At 48.1% G+C, this 22325-nt stretch overlaps 1 protein-coding gene across 1 annotated transcript in view; it reads left to right on the top strand.

Moving 5' to 3' along the window:
- Positions 1-22325, top strand: part of arb2a (ARB2 cotranscriptional regulator A) — a gene marked incomplete at its 3' end in the record, with an annotated part of 273502 nt that overhangs the window by 10011 nt on the left and 241166 nt on the right. Inside the window, exon 4 of the mRNA XM_079517005.1 lies at positions 3870-3970. Within this exon, the coding sequence (XP_079373131.1) occupies positions 3870-3970 (101 nt within the window). The remainder of the gene's footprint in view (positions 1-3869; positions 3971-22325) is intronic.

Here is a 22325-nt window from a genome sequence, read left to right on the forward strand (position 1 = left end):
CTCGCACCCATAGCGTCTGTCCCATATTCTGGGGGGCGAACACTCGGCGATCAGCTATTTTTGTTTAGTTTAGAGGGAGAAAACATTCTTTGAATAATCTTTGCATTTTCTTTCTGGGGTCCCTGACACAAAAAAAAATGAAAAACTTTAGTAGTGATTTTTTTTGGGTCCTGCTGCCTGCAGCCCGGCCCCAGACGGGTGTGGAAGGAACCAGACATGCTAATTTGACCATGTAATGGAAGGCGGCTACGGGGGGAGGCTGTGTACAATAGTTTGCAGGTATCTTAATCAGTGAAGAAGATGACGGCTTCATCGTCTCAGCCAGCCCTGCGGTTTTTCCATTACTGGAAATCCAAGGTTATGTACACCTAATTAAGCGGCCAAATTGAGAACAGAATGCTAATTACGGCAGAGAGAGAGAGAGAGAGAGCGGCAGAAAAAAGTTGAAGAAAAACGTTATTCCTCCGAGAGATGGACGTGTCGGGGTGTTAGCGGTGGAGCTGAACACACCCGTTACGCGCGCGCACGCACGCGCGCCACACGCACACGCACACCTAGGGTGTCATTATGCATTATGGTTCCATTCGCCTGTTAGGCAACAGCATTTAGATCCTCACCCCTCCATGAATGCATAATTGATTTATTCAAGGCAGTGGTGGAAAAAAAGTACTTGCATGTTTTTTTACTTGGGTAAAAGTATCAATACCGCAGTATTAGAAATACTCTTGTTACAAGTAAACTTACTTGAGTAAAAGTATTGGTACCCAAATGTACTTAACCCATTTTGGGCGGGAACCCCTTTTGGTGTTAGCATTATGTTATGCTTTAGCTATTGAAAAATAGCAGATCTACAAGCTCGTGGCGCGCCACCGAGTGGCGCGCTACGAGCTTGTAGGTCTGCTATTTTTGAAAAATCGAAGAACGGCTGACATAGAAACATAGCTTTTTCAGAAAACTGTCAGGATGTGGAAGGTCATTTTTAGAACCTGATCTCAGGTCAAAATGGGTTTTAAAGTACCAGAAGTAGAAAGTATAGTCATTGTGCAGAATGTTTCATTGCATTGCACACGTTTCAAATGTGTCCAATCCTTTGAAAAGGGTATTTCAACGAGCTGCGACACAGTGGGAGCTTGTAGCCAATTTACAAATGTCCGAAACGTATACGTCTGAAGTGTTTAACCTAGTATGTTTTGTAATAATAATAATAATAATAATAAAAGAAAACAGTCTAAGTAACTATAGCAACTAACGTTTTAAAGGTATATTCAGTGATTCACTTAATTCAAATATCACTTTTTTTTTCACTTTTTTTGTGATAATCCTCCCTACTATAGACTGTGCTGACCATATAAGGAGTTCCTCCCTGTCCCCAGTTAACTGCAGGGGTAAAAAAAAACCCTAGTTTCGGTTTTGGTGGTGGGTGACAAAGCCTTCATCCAATCAGGACAGAGGGGCCTTTCTCCAATCAGGATCGAGCGGGGTGGGCCTATAGGTGCACGTGCTGTTGGCCTGTTGCGTGTCCCCACACTGTAGAGCGTGTGCATACATATCTTGTTACCGGGACGGACCGTTTATTTTTTCTACAAATCACCCAAATCACTGAATGGTCCTTTAAAGTAATTGTTGTGGGGTTAAAAATAAAATATTTCCCTCTGACATTTAGTGGCCTAGTAAGTTAAAGGACCGGACAAATACCTCCAAATGTTACTCAAGTACTAGTACTTGAATCAGTGTACTTAGTTACTGCACCTTACACCGCTGCTTCAATGTGCATACTTCTCAACCCCCCCATCACCCCCCCAGCTCTGTCTGTCTCTCTCTCTCTATCTCTCTCTCTCTCTCTCTCGCTCTCTCTCTCTCGTGCTATAGTCTGTTGCTTTTAATACGACTCAATGACGAACCCAAATCCAAGCGTCGTAATACGTTGTCTAACAACTAGCTGGGTAGGGGGGGGGGGGTGGCGGGGGGGGGGGGGGTACGCGCCGTATTTATCACAGCGATGCAGGGATTGCAAAGTATGCAAACCTCTGCAATTTAGTGTGAGATGAAAGAGAGAAAACAAAAAAAAAAAAAATCCTTGCGCGTCCTTTAATCTTCTAAAGATAATATATTTACATCTGGGCTTATGGGTTCCTCTTCTTGCCGTGTGATAATTGAGAAAGTATGAGAGCCCCCTGGCTATTTGGGTTAACTATGTATGCTTTGACTTTTTCTCCTCCTCTATTGCCGTCATAAAGGTCACAATTAGATTTAACACTGTTTAGAGTTTATATTGTGTCACCGTTAGGATCGATGGTCTCATCGCTATGGTTACAGTATAACACACTGGTGTAATTGTGGTTAAAAAAGTGCTCCAGAATTGCTCTTCTTCTTCCAAGTGTCTTATTTACAGTGTTATTGTTTACAGCCATTTACGCACGCACGCACGCACGCACGCACGCACGCACGCACGCACGCACGCACGCACGCACGCACGCACGCACGCACGCGAGCACACTGGCAAATATGTCCATTGGTTTCAGTACACCTGGTTGGGCGTGCGTGTGTGTGTGTGCCCAAAGTCCTGCCACAAAGGAATTGTGAGAGTCGGCTACTGTGGTGTTGTTTGTCACCTATCCGTCTAACACACACACATATGCAAGCACACACACACCCACACACCGGTGTTGATTTCGTAGACTAATACTATGACAAAAACATTTTGTCGACTACCTTTTTCACTGCCGAAAACTAAATGGAAACTAAATTAAAACTAAGCTATGATGACTAAGACTTAAAGGACCACTTCACCACTTTTCAACCTATCTTCATATAATAGGTCCTCACTAATATTCATGATAAAATGGCACGATTTCTTTCTACTCAGTCTGTGTCTCAACTGTGGGCAGTTTATAAACTGTCTTCCAGTGACATCATCATTAGGCAGATTATTTTTTAAACAAAACAAAAATGTTTAGATTTTCATTATCGTGAGAACGATGGCTTCCATTTTCACATTGCAACTTTTCAGGACTAGAAAGCCTGCAGTTTTTATTAGCTTGTATTCCCCATCGATGATGTCACTGGAAGACGGTTTCTGAACTGCCCACATCCCTCCTATGAGACACAGACCGAGTAGAAAAAAATTGCGCCATTTTTTTCATGATTATTAGTGAGGACCTATTATATGAAGATAGGTTGAAAAGTGGTGAAGTGGTCCTTTAAGTATATTGCCAATTTTGTCAACAAATAAAAACTAGACTAAAATGTTAGGAAGGGACTAGTGGACAAGAGATCCAGTGTAAGTAATTTTACACTTGGTTGCATGCTGAAAATAGCAGATCTACAAGATCAGAACGCGTCGTGCTGCGACGCCTTGTGAGCTTGTAGATCTGCTACTTTCAGAAAGTGTAAAATCAGTCATTACGACGGCATCAATGCCCGCCAAAACACATTTTTGTCAACTAAAACTAGACTAACACTAAAACATTCCAGGTAACTAAAATGTGACTAACTAACTAAATGAAAACTATTCCAGAGACTAGTAGCTATGACTAAAACTAAAATTTGCTGTCAAAATCAACACTGACACACACACACACACACACACACACACACACACACACACACACACACACACACACACACACACACACACACCTATCTTTCCTCCGTGTAGAGAGAGAGAGAGGGGGAGAGAGAGCGAGTGAGTCTGCAGGTCTGGTCTACCAGACTTGCCAGAAGGTCGTTTTAATAGAAGAGAGAATGAGGAGAAGAATGAGGGTGTTACGTGTACTGGCAGTGAAAGGAAAAACATGTATAGAGAGAGTGTTTGTGTGGTGTTGTTGCAGACAGAATGAGCTCATGTGCCTGTGTGTTTCTTTCTCCAGAGGGCCAGCTGAGACACGTGAAGACGGGAGAGGCGTTTGTCTTCAACGCCAGAGAGGACCTCCATCGCTGGAACCAGAAACGCTACGAGGCCCTGGGAGAGGTAACGGCCACGGATTTAAGTTCCCCGTCGCCCATGACTTATTTCAGTTATTTGGATTCCATAGAAGCCATGCATATCTTCTATGGAAGCACGGTGCGCGGCGAAAGTAGCCTGTCTTACAAGCTCTTGCAGATAGGCTACTTTCGCTTATTATTTTAAATCATTGTTAGAGCATTTGAAGTGGTCAAATTAGCAATATGTTTCAGAACCATCTTCTGTAAAACCTAATGGTGTCGGATATTTGATGATGGCTAAATGTTAAAGCCTCAATCTGTGATTTCTTCACCTGTTTGGCAATATGTAGAAATGCAGTAACATTAAGGTTACTTTAGTAACCATGGTTATTTAAGTAAGTGAGCGAAATATTTCGCTTATGGGAGGTTTCCTACTGGCAAACCGAGCTGCAGAACTTCATTTATGAACTCCCACAGGGATCAAAAGGTCCCTGCGGGTTTAAGAGATGTGACGTCAGGCGCTGTGCCCCCGGGGTATAGAAGGCGCGCCTACGTCACCAGCTCTCATTCGGAACTTTTTTCTCCTGCCAATAGCAAGACAGAAGGGTGTTCCGCGAAATATTTCGCTCACTTACTTAAATAACCATGGTTACTAAAGTAACCTTAATGTTATTTTAAGTGAGCATTCGCGAAATATTTCGCTTATGGGACCTTATCAACTCCCGAATCCTGAACCAACGAGTGAATGTTAGGACCGGAGGTAAAAGGTGGGCTGAATGACTACAATGGTCATTTGCCCGGTCCCTGGGGAGATGTACAGGTTAACTCAGAGTGTCGCCTGTGCATCCCATGGCACAGAGGGCCGGAGTGGGCCTCTTTATAGAGAAGCCGCTCCTAGGACCGCATGTGCCAGAGAGGGCGTTGCCACATCTAAGTTGTAGTATGTGGCGAACGTCGAGGGTGTAGACCAGCTTGCTGCAGTGCAGACTTCCTGGATCGACACCCCCTTATAGAGTGCCCACGATGCTGCCATACCTCGTGTGGAATGGGCCCTCAGCGTTTGTGGGGGCTCCTTTCCTTGGCTAGTGTAGGCCAGACGGATGGCGTCCACTATCCAGTTGGAGATAGTGACTGTTGTAACAGGCTTCCCTTTGGTCTTGGTACCCCAAGACACAAACAGCTGGTTCCCTTTCCTGAAGGGACTCGTTCTGTCCACATAAGTGCGAAGCGCTCTTACTGGACAGAGGCAGTTCAGCCTCCTGTCTTCATCGGAGATGAAAGGAGGGTGATGGAAAGCTTGTAGGTCTACTGGTAGACACACCGAGAGGGCATTCTTGGGAATGAAGGCCGGGTTCGCCTTGATGGTGACCTTTGTTGACCTGTCATCGAAACTCATGCACTCTGGAGAGATCGAGAGTGCATGTAGGTCACTTACTCTCTTTGCAGTTGTCAAAGCAACTAGGAGGGCAGTTTTGAGTGTTAAACACTTCAGGTTTGCTGCCTGTAGTGGTTCGAAGGGTGCCGTGGTTAGGGCCTCCAGAACCAGGGACAAGTCCCAAGAGGGAACCAGGGATTTTACAACCCTGTGTTCTCTACGGACGCCCTTCATGAATAGTTTGACCAGATGGTGTTTCCACACTGTCTGGTCGTTTATGCCCACGTGGCATGCTGAGATGGCTGCTAGGTGGGTCTTAACTGACGAGAGGCCTAGGCCTCTGTCTAGGAAGTCCTGAAGGAACGTCAGTATGTGCACTACTGAGGCCTGATAAGGAATTACGTGGTCTGGTTGATCCGAGCACCACTGCTCGAATATGCGCCAGGCCGTGTCGTAACGGTTCCTTGTTGACTGGGCTCTGGCCTTCTGGATCGTTGCCACCACGTTCGGGGGAAGGCCTGCTGCTGTCAACATCACCCTCTCACGGGCCAGACCCACAGGTCTAGGTCTCTGGGGTGAGGGTGGAAGATCTCCCCTTTCGCTTGCGTGAGGAGATCCGCTCGTAGAGGAATCTGCCATGGATGATCGAAGAGAAGAGGGGCTATTTCTGACCTCCATACCCCCCAGGACGGGGCTATTAATAGCACCTTCAGACCCTGAGTCCTCACTCTGTCTAGAGTGGGGAGAATCAGGGTTAGGGGGGGGGGAGGCGTAGAGTAGCGTCTTGGACCACCGGTGTGACAGAGCGTCTAGTCCCAGCGGCGATGGTTCTCTCATGGAGAAGAAGAGAGGGCACTTCGTGTTCTCCTCTGAGGCAAAGAGATCCACCTCGGGTGTCCCGAATCTGCTCCAGATCTGGGCTACCACCTGAGGGTGTAGGGACCAGTCTGCGTAACGGAGGGGACCTCTGGACAGCAGGTCTGCTCCTGTGTTCAGAAGACCGGGGACGTGGCACGCTGTAACTGATAGAATGTGTGTGTCGCACCATAATATGAGTCTGCGTGCTAGCTGATGAAGACGAGGGGACCTGAGTCCGCCTTGTCTGTTGATATAGCACATAGCTGTCGTGTTGTCCGTCCGGACTAGGACGTGCCAACCTTGAATGCGCGGTTTGAAGTGCTTTAGTGCGAGGAAGACCGCCATCAGTTCCAGGTAATTGATGTGGTGGGATCGTAAAGGTCCCTCCCATATCCCTCTGGCTGTATAGCCTTCCAGTGTGGCTCCCCATCCGGACATGCTTGCGTCCGTGGTGACCACCTTCCTCGTCAGAGGTCTCCCCATAGGGACGCCCTCTGAGAGAGTCCGTCTGTTCGCCCACCATTGAAGGGCTAGTACGCATTGTGACGTCACTAACACTTTTTGGCGGCGACGGTACATAGGTATACGTAGAGAGCTCATCCATCGCTGGAATGGTCTCATGTGTAATCTGGCCAGGCGGATTAAATGGACTGCTGAGGCCATAAGCCCCGCCATCCGAAGGCACGTGAGGAAGGGAATCGAACGTCCCTTCTGGAACGATGCCACGCACTGTAATGTTGTTTCCATTCTTTCCTTGCTCAGGCGAGCTGTGAAAGAAACTGAATCCAGCCTTATTCCGATAAAGTCTATAGACTGAGTCGGCGTCAGCATGCTCTTTTCTAGGTTTATTTGGAACCCTAGTGAGCAGAGGTGGTTGAGCACTTGATGTGTGTGCAACCGAGCCTCTTGTGGAGAGTTTGTCATTAGGATCCAATCGTCTATATATGTGGCTAGACGAAGACCCTGTTGTCTCAGTGGGGCTATAGCCGCCGCTGTGCATTTGACAAAAACCCTCGGACTCAATGACATTCCGAAGGGAAGAACCGTGTACTCGTACACTTTCCCTTTGAACCCGAACCGCAGAAATTTTCTGTGGGGGGGGTAAATTGGAACGTGGAAATATGCATCCTGCAGATCTATTGACGTGAACCAGTCGTTCATGCGGACTGAGCGCATTAGGACTGGCGGAGTCAGCATCTTGAAACGTAATGTTCTTAGATGACGATTCAGGGCTCTCAAATCCAGTATAGGACGAAGCCCGCCCCCTTTCTTTTTCACCAGGAAATAACGAGAATAAAACCCGTTGAGTGACTGGTGGGGGGGCACCTCTGTGATAGCGCCCTTCTGCAGCAGAGAAAAAATCTCCTGCTGCAAAATGTCCGCTTCCCGCCCTTTCGCTCGGGAGAATATTACTTTCTCGAACGTGGGCGGTTTCGAGGCGAATTGGAGTCTGTATCCTGTCGCTATTGTACGGATGATCCACGGGGAAGCCCCGTGCTTCCGCCACTGTGACAGATGACTCGATAGGGAATTCCCTCTGACGACTCCTAGCAATGGCTGGGCGGGGAGGGATGGCCTGTGTAGGGGAAGACTCACCTGTGGTGTAATGTCTCCCTCTAGTGGATTTTTCGGGAAGTGCCGGAAAAATCGGGCGTGACGGCTCTTGCCTGAGACAGCCTGCGCTGTCCCAGTATGGGTTATATCTCCCATGGGTGGGCTTATGCCCTTCAGAGATGGTTTTGTTGTTTTTTGTGTTTTTTTGTTTTTTGTCAACTTTATTGGTACAAAAACAGGTACACTTTGTGAATTGCACATTACAACAACATTTTTTGGGAGGGAGAGTACTTCCCTCCGCAAGCGCTTGGGCGCCGGCCCGGAGGTGAGGTCCGTGACCACTACCTCCTGCGCTAGTCTCTGAACTGGGAGATGATGGGGGGGCTCGGCCGAGGCCCCCCTCTGAACCCGGCCGGGGGTGTCACTTCCGCTTCCCTGCGCCTCGGCCTCTGGAAGCGCTGGCCTTGTAGGGAGGAGGAGAGCGGCGGCGATCCGGCTTGGGATGCGGGCGCTGCTGCTGTCTGTCTCCGCTACGGTCAGGGGCCCTGGGTGGGCCCTTCTCACCTGCCTTAGGTTTCCAGGGTGCCTTCCTTCCCCTGGGGTTTTTAGGAGGTGCCTGGACAGCCAGTGGCTCGAGGGCCTTCATCGTCTTCGAAGAGGATTCGGCCTGCTGAATGGAGATGGACATACTCTCAAGGACCCCGTGGAAGAGGCCCTCATGAGAGATGTCCTTGCCCACCATCTCCTTCTTAATAGCATCGGAGAGAGGAGCCAGGTTAACCCACCTCCATCTCTCTTGCAGCACGGAGCACACCAGTGACTCACTGGTGTGTTGCGCAATCTCACACTGGAGGGCTGCCATCTCATGGTTGAGGCGGCGTAGCTCTGCCAGCTGAGCTGGAGTGGAGGAGTCCTTCATCTCCAGGAGGAGAGCCTTAACAGAGCCCTGCAGGATGGCGATGGCGTTGGTAGCCTTGGCTATAAAGCTCAAGTGGGCATGGAGCCACTTGTTGAGCTTGGAGGCCTCCTTGTCCATGGTGCTGGTGAAGGCTGGTTCCCTCTCCAGCGGGATGACCCTGGGAGCCTGAGGGTTGGCTAGGTAGGCGGCCATTGCCCTGTCCATGGTGGGCATGGCGAGGAGGCCCATGCTGCCAATGTCCACCATGTCGGGGACCGCCTTTGTGGTGCGGTGTTGGAACTCCGCACTCACAGAGGGGTTCTTCCAGGGGCGGAGCATCGTGTCCATGAACTCCGGGGCCTGAGGAAGCTTCTGCTTCTTCGGGGGTGGGGGGGGGAGTTGGTCCGCAGACATCCCCAGCCATGCGCGTGCCTTGGTGGTGCATGTTGGCCATTCCAGCTGGCAGCGAAAGGCTCCCTTCCTATAGATGTCCATAATGGGGGAGTCGTCCCTCATTAGCATCACAGGAACAGCAGGCTCGTCCTGCTGGGGTGGGGGGCTGACAGGTGCATCCACCTGTGGCCCCTGAGAGTCGACGTCCATGTCGTCTTCATGGAAAGTGACACGTGGCTCGTAATCGTCGTAGTCTCTCTCGTCACCCTCGTCGTCGTAGAAGACGTTCACTTCATCCAGAACGTGAAAGTTCTCCTGTCGATACTGGCGTGAAGGGAGCTCCTCATCAGAGAACTCACCTTCCTCCTGTTCGGCCCATTCTCGGTCAGAGCGATAGCTCCTCTGTGGAGATGGGTCGAGGCGCTCCTCCATGGCGCTGGACACTGTAGGACGCCTACCGTGTCTCGGTGCTGGTATGGGAGGGTTTCGGTCCCCAGACCGGGGCCTAGCCTCCTCACGTGGAGGAGCCTCTGCGGGGAGAGAAGCCGGCGGGGCCAGGTAGCGAGGCGTAGCTGTAGCTTTTGGCCTAGCTCCGCAGACCTCGTAGTCGGTAGCCCTGACTATGGAGGCCTGGGAGCTAGAGACCGTTGCCGGAGCGCGGCTCCGCGGTGCTGGAACAGGCCTCTGTCCGGCTGTCGAAGAGGCTGGGGCGCTGCGTGTTAGCGGCGGGTAGTCCAGCTTCTTCCTTGGAGCGTCCCTTGGTCCCCCACCGGTGAGAACCTCGGAGGGCCAGGGGTCTCGAAGAGGAGGAGGAGGAGGGGGTTGTCGGTTGGAAAGGCGTAGCTTCTCGTAAAAGTTTAGGCAACGCCGAAGTCTGCTTTCCTTAATCTCGAAAGTCATCAAGAGGCACTTGTTGCAGTCCAGTCCGTCCCCTCCTTGGGCCGCCTGGCGAGCGTGAGCGGTTCCAAGGCAATAGAGACAAACAGCGTGTCCGTCTTCCCTTGCCATGGTGTTGCCACATCCAGAGACGGGGCAGACCCGCTTCGGCTCCTCTCCTCCTGTGGCTTCCTTCCGCGCCTTCGTGCGGGGGTAAACCATCTCTCTTCCGAAGAAGAAAGCTAAGCTACACCGGCAGCCCGGTGTAAGCTAAAGCTAGCTAAAGCTAACAGAACTAGAAGCTAAGCGTTTTCTGAACGCCGCGCAACAAGTTTGGCTAGCTGGCTAACTGTGTTTAGGCAAAGCTAGTGTGTCGCACGAGGCTAACACTAGTTTGGCTAAGCTAACAGCGGGAAATCTTGGCTAGCGCCGAGAAAGGCTGTTAAACAGCGTATAATTACGTGAAAATATTCAAGAAGCTTTGAAAAATGCGTCGAACCTCACGGTACTCAAGAAATTCGTTTCTCTTGTCCGGCTTGTGAAGCTTAAAACATTCAACGCACTCGAGTTCAAGAAGTCTTGCAGTCCTCTATTGGCAGAGAAAAGTAGAATGAGAGCTGGTGACGTAGGCGCGCCTTCTATACCCCGGGGGCACAGCGCCTGACGTCACATCTCTTAAACCCGCAGGGACCTTTTGATCCCTGTGGGAGTTCATAAATGAAGTTCTGCAGCTCGGTTTGCCAGTAGGAAACCTCCCATAAGCGAAATATTTCGCGAATGCTCACTTAAAATAACAATACTACACATCATCATTTTAGATCATGGGTTAATTGTTTAGGAAACAGCACTAGTAGGTGGGTACCTCCCCCCCACCCATCTACTAGGGTCGCTTCCTAAACAAGTCCTTTCAATCAAGGACGCCACATTGAGAACCACCACATTTCACAATCACCTCACCTTCTAAGCAGAGCTTTAAAATCAACATCAACAGAGTCACTTCTTGGCCAGGTGGATGCTCATGACATTACTATAGTGTGTAGGAGGATAGCCATGTGTAAGAGTTTATTGGCCCCATCTTGCTTTCCGCCGGACCCCTCATCCCTAAACTTAGTATAGCCAACTTTGACTATTTTGAAACCATTTTGAAATTGCAGATCTACGCCGCCACGTTGTGAGCTCGTAGATCGGCTATTTGAAATATTTAAACAAAGTTTTAAAGGTGTGTGCGTGCGTGCATGCGTGCGATCGCCTATTCGTGACCCAGGTAGGATGTGTAAATTACGGCAGACTTCGGTGGTGTACAGTACGTGTAACGCCCGGGAATCAAACTCTGGTCTCCCGTGTGGAAAGTCAACATCTTATCCACTAGTCTAAAGGGGGATTCACCGTTGGCCGGGGAGAGATATTAGGGTCGGGGTCATCGGGCAGAGGAACTCTGAGCCACTATGCTACATTACGTGAATGTTATCATCAGCTAGCGTTGCCAACCCCACGTTGTTCTCTTCTGCCAAGTCGAGGCTGCTGGGTCCAAAAATTGGTGTTTTAAACATTGTTATAATTTAGCTATTGAAAAATAGCAGATCTACAAGCTCATAGCACGCCACCGAGTGGCGCGCTACGAGCTTGTAGGTCTGCTATTTTTGAAAAATCGTGAAAATATTTATTTCAGAAAACCGGAGGATTTAGAAGATTTTTTAATTTTGTTTTGTTTTGTTTTGTCTTTTTCTTTTGTCTTCTGGAGGCAAAAGCGCACACGTCTCGCACACGCCTGACAGGTAGCCTGGATTCAACTCACACAGTCTTGACATGTTGGATGATCACGATGTTACAGCGCTTCATTAGCTCAAAGTCTGACGTGCACCAAAGACCGAATGTATAAAACGACCAAAATGATGCAGAATGCAAACATCTTTTTTTCAGCTCTAGAATTCATAACATAGCCCTTCCCATCCTGAGACTTCGATGTCACTGACTCTTTGTCTCCATGTACTGTACTGTGACTGGCATGTCTTTACAGTAGCTCAATGTTAGCAGGGAACCAGTGTTGCTTTTGTCGACTAAATACTAAGACGAAAAATGTCAATCCCAGAGGTGACCCCATAGAGAGTGATCCAATGGGAATCTGCCATGTTGGTGTGTCGGTTATGTTTGCAGCTGAAGTTGAAACCAGCACAACTTGTTTGCAGCTTTGTAGCTGCTTTAGCCTTACGTAGCAGCTACAAACGGCTGGCATTCATTGCAACATAATGGTAGTCTGTATCTTCGTAGCTGCCAGTGTGAACGCAGTGTTAGTTGTCTGTGATTAGTGCAGGCCTGACTTAATGTTCAGACTGTCTGACCTTGCCTGCACAAGTGCCTCCTCGACACTTATCGGTGGAACGGCGTCTCAGCTCTGTTCTTATGTTCACCTCACCCCCCCTCCACAGTTTCAGCGCATGCAATATGCATAAAGATAATGAGACTGAGTCTTTTGTAATCTTTTCTTTTTGCATTCGTACCCTTCTCCCCCTCCCCCACTCCACTATTTTACTTTTAATTGTTATGCTGCTACTTTGAAGTTCAAAGCAAAGCGGTGGACCCTTTTGTGGGATTACCTGGTTGTTTTATTTATTTTTATTTTGGTTGTTGTTGCTTTTTATTTGTTTCCATGATTATTCTTTATTATTTCTAATGCCGGTTCAGCTCCTTGGAGGGGGCAGGGTCTCTGATAAGGGCTTTATTGCCCTATCCGCAGCCAACATCTCCCTATAGCATCTTAGAGAAAGAACAAACATTTTGCGTAGCAGAAGGACACGCACGCGTTTAAACTAGCTGAACTCAGACATTTTTAGAGGAAAGGCATAAATCATCAAGGAGGTTGTATGCAAATTTTATTCAATCTGTGCGGTAAAGGAAGAAAAAAAAAAGAAAGAAGAAAGAATGGCATCGCCTTCAGAGGAGCCAAGCAATGTCAATCAGCGCGTTGATACGAGCCTGTATGTAATGAAAGGAGATTTGAGTCGTTCTGCAGGAGATTAACTAGCCGGGGTTTTAGGGGGAGACCTGAATGAGCCGCCGTTATCTTGTCTGTTGTTTTCTTTCTCGGGCTGATTCAAGGGAAATGAACACTGCACCTCTCACCATTCAACCTCACAAATACAAAAGCATTCTCTGTGTTGGTGCGCGTTACGGGCCATTATAAATAGACACAATCACTGACTAGTATATCTGCCGTGTGCTCAAAGTAGGTTATGCTGCTAAGTCAGCCTCGTTGTTTATTTGTGTGTGCGTGTGTGTGCGTGCCGGTTTTCATTGTGTGCAATAAATAGTGCACATCAATAACTGTTACACATACAGTACTGTGTAGGTTCACATAATGATGTACAGCGCACGCACGGCAGGGTGGCGGGGGTGGGCGGGGGGGGACACGTCTCAGGCAAAAGTGTTCATCAATTACGCCAACATTTGATGAAGGCAGAACATGATGTGGACTCATGTGGGACCTCTGGAGTGAAACCAAACGTTTTAAACCCTCACCCTAATAATCTTCACAACACCAGCAGACCCTAACCTAAACAACAGAGCACAACCATAACCTTTTATTAACTTAACAGCCTAACAAGGACAGAGGCGCCGTAACACTTCTTTACCTCTCTCTCTCTCTCTCTCTCTCTCTCTCCTTCTCTCCTTCCCTTTGTCCTATCACTCTTGTGTGTGCGTGCTTGCGTGCATGTGTGTGTGTGTGTGTGTGTGTGTGCTTGTGTGTGTGCGCGCGCCACACACCTAATACACGCACATGCATCCTCATGCACATACATACATACATGCAGGCAGAGATGACAGCTGTATTGTATTGTCAGAGACATCACAACACCAGATGTCCAATTTGCACTTCAGCCTCGTCTGAATGAATGGATGGATGGATGGATGGATGGATGACGAGGTGCTTGCTGTCATGCAGGTGTGAGGGCCACCCCGTGGAATAAAGACAAAAAGAGAGGAGAACCACCGAACTCGGGTTGAATGCAAGGGCATTGCATTATGGGAAATTCCAACTCTGATCAACTCTCATTATATATTTTTTATTATATATAGTGCAGTTTATTATTTTTTTTAATCTATTTTAGGTATGAATTCCCCGCCCAACCCACTTTCCATTTATTGACAGTGGATACAGAGACGTTTGCAGCGTGCTGGAAGAGTGTCAGTCCACTGTGACGAGGACTACCGTTATGTACGTTTTGTCCCCAATATTAGACGACCCCCATTTTTCAAGACTCATTTGTGGGAAAAAAAATCACACCCGTGTGAACTGAGTGGTGTAAGGTATTATATAGCCTGATCAGCTCTGATCTGATGTAATGTCTGACGTAATGAAATCACACCCGGGTGAACTGGGTGACCGTAGCAACCATGCTCATTTTTTGAGCACAGACAGACAGACAGACAGACAGACACGTAAACTAACAAAGCCAGTAGGAGTGGTTTACACCACTAAAAAATAGTCTAGTCCCCGATTATAATACAACCCTGTTTTGTTTTTTAGGATATTTCCATTGGAAAGAGTCTTATATAGTCTTACATTCAATCCAATTAGAATATCACTCCTGTCGGGCAGAAAACTCATATCCATACTGTGTTTTAGTAAATTAACACCCTACTTCACGCCCCACAAAAGCATCAAATGTACAAGCTCGAAACGTGGCACAACTCACTCCGTGTTTTACTCCCCCATTGTTCATGGTTAAAGGAGCATTCAGTGATTTGGGTGATTTGGAAAAAAAACCCGGTCCACCCGGTAACAAGATGTGCACATGCACACGCTCTACAGTGGGGGAAGTACAACAGACCAACAGCACGTGCACCAATGCCCGCCCCACTCGATCATGATTGGAGGAAGGCCCCTCTCATCCTGATTGGATGCCACCCAAAGCCCAAACCGAAACTAGGGTTTTTTGACCCCAGGGGCTCACTGGGGACAGGGAGGAACTCCTTATATGGTCAGCACACTTTATAGTAGGGAGGATTATCCAAAAAATAAGTGATATTTTAATTAAGTGAAATCAATGAATATACCTTTAAATAACGCGTAGTAGGAACATGACGATGCTCAGTTCTGTACCGGCAGCAGGGGATTAGTCTTTTTTCCACCAAAATAACTGGTTCCGTTCTTTATTTTTCACGATGGTTCATAATATCACATCTGCATTTTCCAACCTGAATAGTGACACGCCCACTTTGGCTCCCACTTCAGGGCAAGAAGAAGTTATTTTTTTGGTTCCAGGTCCGAAACAGCTTTTAGGGATCCGACCCAGACGTTCACTTACGAAAAGAAGTCACAAAAAGTTAACCCATTTTGGGGCGGGAACCCCTTTTTGGTGTTTTAAACATTATGTTATAATTTAGCTATTGAAAAATAGCAGATCTACAAGCTCATAGCGCGCCACCGAGTGGCGCGCTATGAGCTTGTAGGTCTGCTATTTTTGAAAAATCGTGAAAATATTTATTTCAGAAAACTGGAAGATTTAGAAGATTTTTTTTTTTTAATTTCGAGGTCAGGCCTAAATGGGTTAAAATCTGGAGCTAGGAGGTTTCTGCCCGACCACACCACAGTCATACGTAAATGCATTACCAGGCATGAGTTACTTCTTCTTCCTGTGAAATTGGCTCAGCCCACACTTAGCACTCCTTTTTATCATGGAAATTGCACACCGCTATGCAGTTTTTCCCCAGAGTAATGAGTAACCTTTCTCATGATAGCATGGCTAAGTTTTGCTAACCGGAATGTGTTTTTTATGGCAGTAGCTAATAAGCAAGCATTAATACAGTAGCTTGCACAAAGTTTTGAATATCTTAAAAAAGGGGCTGTGATTACTGTTCATATCCTCGTTATGAAGAACATATTGCACTCGCCCACAATAACCGAAGCATTATTTAGGTCTAATTGTGAAGCTTATTTGCACAACGAAGCGGCAAAATACGAAACTAGCAGTGAAGGTTCGATAAAAATCCCCAAAGGGTCTTATAATGAACTCTCACCTAAGTGACAACAAAGTGTTCCAAAGCCCTCCAAAATGAATACAATAGCTCAACCTAAAAATAAATGCATAGCCAAGATATGAAGATGAACACTAAAATAAATGAAGGTTAAATAACTGTGCGTGCGTGCGCGCGCGTGCAGTGCACCAAGATATACATGTATGTCTAGTAGACCAGTACTGTGCCTTATGGCTGCAGCTGTAGTGCAGTTCATTACAGCCGTGGTTCTCAAGGACCCTCAAATTCATATGTATTTTGACCACTGACCCCCATTAAAGGATTGGGACCTCCATAATAGAGGATTCGCGTTAACATTTTTCAAAATGTAAAAAAAGAAGAAAAAAAAAGGCACCTATACTAATTATCGCAGCTTGTTGTGAGCTCGAGGATCAGCTGTTTCCAAAGATCATAATTTGTTTGCTGGGGACCCCTTGGAACTCCCTCAAGCCTTCCAAGGACCCACTGCTTAGGCTTGTCACACAAATATTTTAGATAATCACAATAGCTATTTTTTTCCATTCTCATAATCATTTCCATGCTAAAAATGTTAATATATTTTCAAACGTTAAAAATAGTAGAAATCGGGGGCGCCCGCTGGCCTAGTGGTCCAGGCGCATGCCACAGGCTCTGGCCTGTGTTGGAGTCCCGTTCATGACGACCTTTGCTGCATGTCTCTCCCTCTTTCCTGTCTTCACTGTAACTATCAATAAAGCCAAAAACAAATCTTAAATACACAAATAAAAGTGGTGAGTTATTGGGCTCCCCCCACATGTGCTGGTGTCGCAGTTGTTAGGGTCCCCCCACATGTGCTGGTGTCGCAGATGTTAGGGTCCCCCCACATGTGCTGGTGTCGCAGTTGTTAGGGTCCCCCCACATTGTGCTGGTGTCACAGTTGTTGGGGTCCCCCCACATTGTGCTGGCATCACCGTAGTTAGGGTCCCCCAAGATAACCACCGAAAACGACAGCATGACGTCACCCCAACACATCTCTCTGTTTTTACTAACCACCTTTTCAGTGGTCACCTTATCACCTAAAACTGGAGTATGAATAGGCCTTTAGGGCCCCCCCCCCTCCCCCCACACACACACATTGTGCTGGTGTCAGTCGTCGTCTAGTTTGTTGTGAGTTGATGACGTGACGACTCACTCTGATTGGAGGAGAGCAGCACAGACTCACATGCCCAGATGGAGCTCTATTAAGCTGTTAATAAATGAGGATTCTTCTCCACTCTGCCTGCATCTGTGGAATGACGCACGCACGCACGCACGCATGCACGCACGCACGCACGCACGCACGCACGCACGCACGCAGACGCACATATTCACACGTAGGCATTCAGAATATTGTAATGAAGTAAATCTAGCCAGATGGCTGAATTAGACGCCCGCTCTCTTTCTTTCTTTCTGTCCCGCTCTTGAAGTGTCTTCTCTCTCTCTCTCTCTCTGTCTCTTTGTGATTTGGTTCCGTGTATCTGTGTCTTTGTTATCTCTCTCTCTCTCTCTCTCTCTCTCTCTCTCTCTCTCTCTCTCTCTCTCTCTCTCTCTCTCTCTCTCTCTCTCTCTCTCTCTCTCTCTCTCTCTCTCTCTCTCTCTCTCTCTCTCTCTCTCTCTCTCTCTCTCTCTCTCTCTCTCTCTCTCTCTCTCTCTCTCTCTCTCTCTCTCTCTCTCTCTCTCTCTCTCTCTCTCTGTGTGTGTGTGTGTGTGTGTGTGTGTGTGTGTGTGTGTGTGTGTGTGTGTGTGGTGTGTGTGTGTGTGTGTGTGTGTGTGTGTGTGTGTGTGTGTGTGTGTGTGTGTGTGTGTGTGTGTGTGTGTGTGTGTGTGTGTGTGTGTGTGTCTGTCTGGTTTCCTCTAGTATTGCTTACTTGTTTCATACATCGGTGCACACATTGGAAGCATTTCAACGTATTCATGTGGGAACATTCACACACCTCAACCATCAGCACCTCATCTATCCAGTCAGCTGCTTATCCAGCCAGCCAGAGCGGTCAGTGAGTCAGCCAGCCAGTCAGCCAGCCAGCCAGCCAGCCAGCCAGGCATCCTTCCATCTCGCCAGTCAGCCAGCCAGTCAGCCAGGCATCCATCCAGCCAGCCAGGCATCCAGTCAGTCAGTCAGTCAGCCAACTAGCTAGCTAGCCATCGAGGCAGCCAGCACTGGTGTATTCTAGCGTCGGGAGGACCCATACAAACCCCATATCAGTCACACGCCATTTTGTTTGGAAGCTAAGAGGTTCTTCTCTCTAAGGAGAGGAGTGTAAATGACAGCTGTCTTGCCCTGATTCACTGACTGCCATCGCTTCTCTCTCCATGTTGGCCCCAAACCCTGGGACACGCACGCATGCACGCACGCACGCACGTACGGAGGGAAGGAGGGAAGGAGAGAAGGAGGGAAGGAGGGAAGGAGAGAAGAAGGGAGGGAGGAAGGGTGGGAGGAATGATGCTGATGGGGAGCATAAGAGGTGAGGTGCAGGGCGGAGGAACAGGGGGGGGGGACTTGGGCATCTGTCGCTACCCAGGGCATCCGTAGCGGGCATCATCCAGGAGTTCATCAGCAAATTATCCCTCTGCTGGCTTCTCACACAACACCTGAGGAGATCATTACAATCCCATTAGTATCAGAGAGAGAGCGAGAGAGAGAGAGAGAGAGAGCACGCTCAGTGTCAATAGACTTGACTGTCAGCCTTTTAGAAGTCTGTGAATGCTTCTCTTTCCCCTGGAGAGCACTGTCTCTCTCTCTCTCCCCAGACAGAAGAGCAAGAGATACACCTTATGGGAATTACACCCGTATCTTTCTCTCTCTCTCTCTCTCTCTCTCTCTCTCTCTCTGTCTTTGTTACTCACTTGGATTGACGGCAAACATTCACAACAGCACTCCTTATTTTAATACGTACAGCATGTCTCCTCCTGGTACACAAGGCAGACTTAAAATAAATAACCTCTCTGCATCTGTGTGTGTGTGTCTCTCTCTCTCTCTCTCTCTCTCTCTCTCTGTGTTTTCCTTTTACCATGTCCTGGGTTCAGTCAGTCATCCAGCTTGTTGAGGTACTTCATATAAACAGCTTGTTGCCTCTCTGTTTCCTGTGGCTAAGTGGCTTTCAGAGAGGCCTCTGGCCAACCGCGACAAGGTGTGTGTGTGTGTGTGTGTGTGTGTGTGTGTGTGTGTGTGTGTGTGTGTGTGTGTGTGTGTGTGTGTGTGTGTGTGTGTGTGTGTGTGTGTGTGTGTGTGTGTGTGTGTGTGTGTGTGTGTGTGTGTGTGTGTGTGTGTGTGTGTGTGTGTGTGGTGCGGACGCATGGAATCGGCAGCTGTGTGTGTCTTAACCTGAGTTACTCATTTGTGTTGCACGTTTCATTCAGAAAGATGATTCAATGCTTGAGGCTAAAGATGAAACCCAGAGGAGGAGTTCCCAAACTGAGACCCTCAGAACCTTGGCCCATTTGGTGGGAGAGTGCATGTGCACGCGCACTTATGTTAGTTTTTACTGCTCTGGGTTTGACCACAGGTAAACGGGTGGTCACCAGCCCACCCAGTAGAAGCACTTTGACAGAGGCCACAAATCCCTCTCTCTCGTCCTCCCTCCATCCATCCCTCTCTCCGTCCGTCTGTCTCTGTGCTCTCAGCTGTCGAGCTGTTGGCATGAGTCAGGAGTTACTCTGGATTATCTCCGTCTTCGTCCTGTCCTGTCCTGTCCTGTCTATCTCTCCTCTTTTCATCCCTTGTTCCTCCTCCCACGCGGTGTCCTCCTCTCAAATCCCTTCTTTCCTCCTCCTCCTCCTCCTCGTACAAAACCAACCACAGACTCCGAGGGTATCGTTCTATTCAGCAGCTCCCGGCTCCCAATAATTCTGAAGAAGACCTTTGTCCCATCAGTTGATGTTGAGGCTTAATTTAGAATGTGGCCAGGCGGTAGGCTGAACGCTGGCCATTGCTCTTGTCTTTATGTTTTAATTGTGTGTCCTTTCAGGCTGTGTTTGGCTTTATCTCTGCGTTATGTCAAATGTGTGTATTATGTGTTGCTGCTGACGTCCGAGCTGCGCCAGGCTTTTCAAAGCGTGCGTATGTTGCGCACAGACAGTACAGTGCGCTTGGAAAGACCCGACTGATACCAACGATGCCAGCTACGCCTGTCGTGCGCATATACGCGAGCCCCGCATATACGCAGACTTTAAAATAGGACTGGATCTAAACATGCGCGCGCTGCCGTACATTACGCACACACACTCTTACCGTGTAGCCGTTACGGACGAGCTACACCAGGCTTAATTTCAGTGAGAGCTGATGATAAAGTAATATCGTATCATATTCCTTCCTTCCACTGGATCGCACGCACGCACGCACGCACGCACGCACGCACCATTTTTCACTCCACCTTCCCATACTTCACGTATGGTCCAATCCCGACAAAACAGCCACTTACTGCAGCCTCCTGCGGGCCTTTCATTAAAGCACTAATAACACATTGATAATTAGGTGACAAAAGAGACTTTTTGTATTATGCTGATCAGCTTCTGAGTTCTAGTCAATAGAGGCCCACACAGGAGGAGGCTGGCAGTGCGTGCGTGCAACGTGTGTCTGCTCGCGCACATGTGTGTGTTCGTGCCTGCATGTGTACAATTACGGCATGTGTAGGTGTGTGTGTGAGATTAAAGTTGTGTGCGTGTGTGCGTGCGTGCATGTGCGTGCGCGTGCGTGTGTGTTCAAACCCTCAGGTTTGAACTGAGAACCTTGCGGTTGCCATCCGGTCACTCTACCCCTGATCCACTGCCACCTCACGTTGCGCTGGCAAAGACATTGACGCGTGGACGCCAGACACTTTCCTCTGCCTGGAAAAGCGTTTTTTTCCCCCCAGTGGACACGGGGCATTAGTAGGGTTACATCGAGTACCATAAAATGGTTGCAGTGGTCCTTTAACCTCTTTCAACCTTGGTAAACATTTTCAAAACATTGTAAAACTTCATACATTACCAAATATAGTGAAAATAGCACTTCTAGCCGACCGGCTATTTCTGCTCTTCCGTCGTTCAATGACGTGCAATAGGGATAATGGTTTAATACCCAGATGTTCCAGAGAACAAAGGATATATTCACAACTTTTATAATAAGCCATCATTTTCAGGGAATGTGTTTTGTGAAATATCCATTAATACACTTCGTCTAGACCACAACAAAAGGCCGGGGACGCGACCCCTGCGTCAATAGAACCCATAAACTTCAAATGTGAACGCTAATAATCCTAATCATAATAATGGCGTGCTCTTTTTATGCCCAACAGAAAACTCGATGCTAACTGGATTTTCCTCTTTTAGAAAACAAAACGCAACAGAAAACAGCATCAGAATGACATTATGAGGTATGAGACCCACATTAACGTGTTGTGAGAGCCAATTGTGCGCTGGCGGCAGACAGACCCGAGGAGATGACGAATTCTACCATTTGACCTGTGAATGGGGGGGACGAGGGGGGCGGGGGCGAAGGCATGGCTAACATATAGGCGCGCACACACACACACACACACACACACACACACACACACACACACACACCCCCCTCTCCCCATTCAAGCTAATTCAGTAAAATGTCAGCCGGTCTGATGAAGACTAAAATGATTGTGCGGGCGGTACGCTTTGTGTTTAATGTCATCAATAAAGCCTTGCAGGAAATTAAATTTGTGCAAAAAAACAACAACAACGTTATTTGTTTGGAGCCTCAGGAGGGGGGCAGAACCGTCCCGTATGGAACGAGCTGAGAGATGGGGAGGGGGACAACAGGCTGGCTGGCCAAAAAGTGATAGATAAATAGATGTACTTTACACCTTTTGTACACATTTTGTATCTCTGTTCTGTTTGACTTGTTTAATGTATGTACTTATTCATCTGCTATTCCCACTATATTTTGACATTTTAAAAGAAAAAAAGTATATGAGACATCGTTTAATTATGCGTAAAATAACTAAAATAATCTAAAATAATTGTGATTATGTAGTAGGTTTGACAGGTCTATACCTGCTAGTTGACAAGTAGCACTGCTTGAAGCTCATGCACGGGGGGGGGGGTGTGTGTGTGTGTGTGCGAGCGTGCGTGCGTGCGTGTGTGCACGGTTCGGTGACGGGACGAGAGCGTGACCGAGGATTGGACACGCTCTCTTGCCGCGGCGCCACCGTATCGACCAGGGTGGTTCCCCCCTGGTCAGTGGTCTTAGTGGAGGCTCTCTTGCCGCGGCGCCACCGGCCCCACCAGAGTGGTTCCCTGGCCTTAGTGGAGGCTGATGCTGACAGGCTAACCAAAACAGCAGCTCAGAGAGAGAGAGAGAGGAGCCTGGCAGAGCCACTGGTTCAGCTGTCTCTCTCTCTCTCTGTGGTTCCCCCCCCATGTACCACCAGACACTCTGTCATGGCACCATCTGAGCACTGTTGCCACGTTGCCTTATTAACCCAT

Source organism: Electrona antarctica, assembly GCF_951216825.1.
Source record: "Electrona antarctica genome assembly, chromosome: 12".
Taxonomy (NCBI): Eukaryota; Metazoa; Chordata; class Actinopteri; order Myctophiformes; family Myctophidae; genus Electrona; species Electrona antarctica.